Source organism: Arachis duranensis, chromosome 5, assembly GCF_000817695.3.
Source record: "Arachis duranensis cultivar V14167 chromosome 5, aradu.V14167.gnm2.J7QH, whole genome shotgun sequence".
Classification (NCBI taxonomy): Eukaryota; Viridiplantae; Streptophyta; class Magnoliopsida; order Fabales; family Fabaceae; genus Arachis; species Arachis duranensis.
The window spans coordinates 90692714-90696441 of record NC_029776.3 but is presented as its reverse complement, the minus strand read 5'-3'; the positions used below and the strand labels follow the sequence as shown (position 1 = coordinate 90696441).

Here is a 3728-nt window from a genome sequence, read left to right as displayed (position 1 = left end):
AAACAAAGCACAAAAACGTGCATATAACCAGCCAAAACATCAATGCACCAAAGCTCACAAATAATAGCCAAGAAAATGAAATATACCCAAAAAACAGAGCTGATGTCAAAGCCAATTTCTCCCTCTGCAGACCTTCAATTAAAATCTTCACCGTTCAGAATGAAGAACAAGATGTGAAGAATCTACAGTCTAAATTTTACGTCGATCCAACGGTGAAAGAATGAGAAACTGCCGTTCCAAAATTGCTGCTCTGTGTAAAAACGGGAAACCTAATTTCTCTCTTACGAAACCAATTTCTCCTACTGCAAACCTCCAATCAACATCTTCACCGATCAGAATGAAGAACAAGATGATAGGAATATGCAGTTTAAATTTCAAGCCGATCCAACGGTGAACAACTGAGAAACTGCCATTTGAAATTTACTGCTTTACAAAAACGGAAATTCTGTTTTTTTTTTTCCTCTTCTCTCTCACTTGGTGGCTATTCTCTCTCTCTCAAAAAACCTCAAAAAACTGAATTAGGGTTGTGACACTAGGGTGCAAGAATACACCCCCAAAATATTGGGCTTGGGCCTCACAAAGGAGAGAAAAAAACCCAACACCAAATGCAGTTGGTATTAATTGCAACGGATTACCATTGTGAGAATAGCTAAATAAACCAGCAGCATCATCAAATCTAAATACCTCAGCTTCTAAATTGTTACATGTAAAAACAGAATAATGGATCACCCAATGTAGAAAAACATCCAATCACTTCAGACATGTTAAAAAACGAGCGAGTAATTTGGAGAACTGATGACACAAGAGGTGATGATGGTAACAATGCATGGTGGAGAACACAAGAGCTAACACGTTTGTAAAGGTGGTGTAAACATAATGTGGTCAAAAGATGTTGTTATACTGGCATGTCAAAAGATATTGTATTGGCATGTCAAAAGGAATATCTATCTCCATGGTGTTATATTGGCATGTCAAAAGATGTTGTAGATAGTTATAGCAAAGAGAATACTAACTGAAACCAGGCGCAAAAACAACCACCTCAAAAGCTAAAATTACTTGCGCAATTTTCGTAATTGCTAGTTAGAACTTAAAACAGAACAGGAACCGTCCAACCAAGGGTGGGTCCAAGTCCAAAAGGAAATAAATACTCATTTAGTGCCTAACGCAAATGAATCATTTAAAGTAAACCGATAGGGTGGGCTAAATAAGAAGACAAAAAGACAAAATTAAAAATAATTAAGGAAGCAACATCACTGTTGCCTAGTTGAGACCTATTTACCAAAACATAACCATGTGGTTAGCAAATAGTAACTTCCATTAGAAACAAACTTCATTGACTCTTCAAAAACCACTTTGTTTCTTTGAAAAGGACGGAAATACAGCTCATTCTCCAAAACAGTTAAATGAAGAGTAAACAATGGGACTATCCCAAAAAAACCATGCTCTAGTACATTCAACAATACAGTGCCCCCAAAAAAATAGAAATCTTCAACAAAAAAACATAGATGAGACCTTGAAGATGACTGTGGCATGATGAAAACAAACAAAAGCTCGACCTTTTCGAAGTCTCATATAAACTAAGAGAAAGGAAGCAAAAGCATAATTAGCACATCACAAATTTGATTATGTTGCCAATGTTCTCTGAAGCTTAATGATGAAATGAATAACAGGAACACCATGCCTTTATAGTAACACTTCAACTGGAAAGCAATCAATATCACTCACAATCAGAAGCTCACTCTAATGATAACATCTCTGAAAGCAAAGAAGATAATGTTAACCAACAAATTAGATATTTTCTTTTTAATTTCTTTTTCAGGGTCCCATGTCATCATTTTGCAACGAAAAAACAAACAAGGCATGGTGGAACAATTCAAGGCATCAACGGAAATGAAAGCACTGTCTAAAACTGTAGAAGAACCCTCAGTTAATTATCTTTCCAATAAAGTTTTATTCTCATTCACAACACAAAAACAACAATACAAAGGTTATGACCAGTTAAAAATAAAAAAATAAAATAAAATAAAAACAGAGTACGGTTCTCCAAATTCAAATTCGCATAAACCCAATTATAGATACGATTCCACATAAAATAGATTAGATTCCTGAGCAACTAAAATCAAAAGTTTCCAATTAAGTTTTTCATTATCTTACTTCAATTATTACGTTCCGAAGAAGCTTATAATTAACGTTCCAATCAAATCTTCACGAGAAAGATTTTTCCACTAAAAATTAAGCATTCACATGCAAAAGATAGAGATACAAATCAACAAAAAAAAAATTGAAAAACCTAACCTTACTTCAGGAAGAGGAGTGTTGTCCCTCGCAAGGGGGGCTCTGGTCGAAGTTCTTTGACGGGTACTTGGCGGTGACCATTCCGACTTCGAAAACAATGTCGTCACCGGAGGACCTTATTCCCGTGATGGACCACCACTTGAAGAACGCGCGAACCCTAATCCCATCAAGCTCCGCAATTTTCCCCTTCACGATCTTCCCCTTGATGGTTTTGGAGTACGTGGCGATGTAGTTGTCCGGCGGGAGCGTGATCTTGCACGCGCCGCCGAGCCTGACGGAGAAATCGCCGGAAGTGTCGTTCACGGCGTAGCCCAACACGGTTGTCGCCGGCAATAACCCCACTGGAAAGCCATAGTTCGTGAGCTCAACATGAGCCTTTGATATCTTCGAATTTGGGGTTTTAGGGTTAGGGTTTTGGAACGAATTGGAAACGAGATTTAGGAGAAGTCCGAAGAGGAAGAGAACTTTGGGATTCATGGCTTTCTCTTTCTTTTTTTTTTCCTTAGAATTTTCGTTTCGGTTCAATTCAATTGGAATTTTGATGTGAAAATGAAAATGAAATTGATATATTATTTTAATTTAATTTTTAATTATTTTTTAGGTGTCAATTTCTGCGTATCTGTCATGAGACATACTCGTGAGAAATGGAAGATGACGAGAACGGATAAGGAATCTAAGAATATATTTTTCAGAATCTCTCAACGTGTAACGGAAAAAACTACTTTCTCTTTTGACTCTTTTTGGATTAAACTTATTGGGCCTGAGCTTTGTTATCTTATACTTGAAGCCTATCTTCTTAACCAGCCCAGCCTATTGTTTCCCAAATGCATTTGCTTGGTTTCTTGTGCTTTATATATATAGATTTTTAATTCAAATTAATGTATTCCGTTAATTTTATACTATATTTTTCAGTTTGTATTAGAAATGACAATGAATATTTTATGTATGCGAAAATCATCTCTCATTTTTTATCACCATTTAAAAGATTGTCCCTCATTTCTGCCTCATCCCCATTATGAATTTTTATTTATTTTCCCTCGCTGGGGAGACAGATACTCGTGGGTATCCGTGAATATTAAATTCTAAAAATAAAAAAATAAAATCATGACAAAATTTTATACAATTAAACTAAAATATATTAAATTAAAGACAATTCAAACACATTCAACATAATAACATAAACTCAAACTCTCCCACATACAAATTAAAATAAAACAAAATAAAAAAATTTTCAACATATAGTAACAAAAAAATCTTGATAAAGTCAAACTTTCCCACATACAAATTAAAATAAAACAAAATAAAAAAATTTTCAACATATAGTAACAAATAAAATCTTGATCGACGATTATAGTTCAATGATAGTATTTCTTTCTTATAATAATACGAATTTGAATAATTAGTTAAGTGCAAATTTAGATATTATGCACATC

At 34.6% G+C, this 3728-nt stretch overlaps 1 protein-coding gene across 2 annotated transcripts in view; it reads right to left on the bottom strand.

The window, feature by feature from the left end:
* LOC107490450 (uncharacterized) overlaps positions 1 to 2850 on the bottom strand; it is an 8990-nt gene extending 6140 nt beyond the window's left edge. The window contains exon 1 of one of the 2 annotated variants that reach the window (XM_016111232.3): positions 2301 to 2850. In XM_016111232.3, the coding sequence (XP_015966718.1) occupies positions 2302 to 2772 (471 nt within the window). In that variant the 5' untranslated portion in view covers positions 2773 to 2850 and the 3' untranslated portion in view covers position 2301. Of the gene's footprint in view, positions 1 to 2295 lie in introns of both variants that reach the window. The other variant, XM_016111231.3, reaches the window with a different exon arrangement.
* Positions 2851 to 3728: the final 878 nt, after the last annotated feature.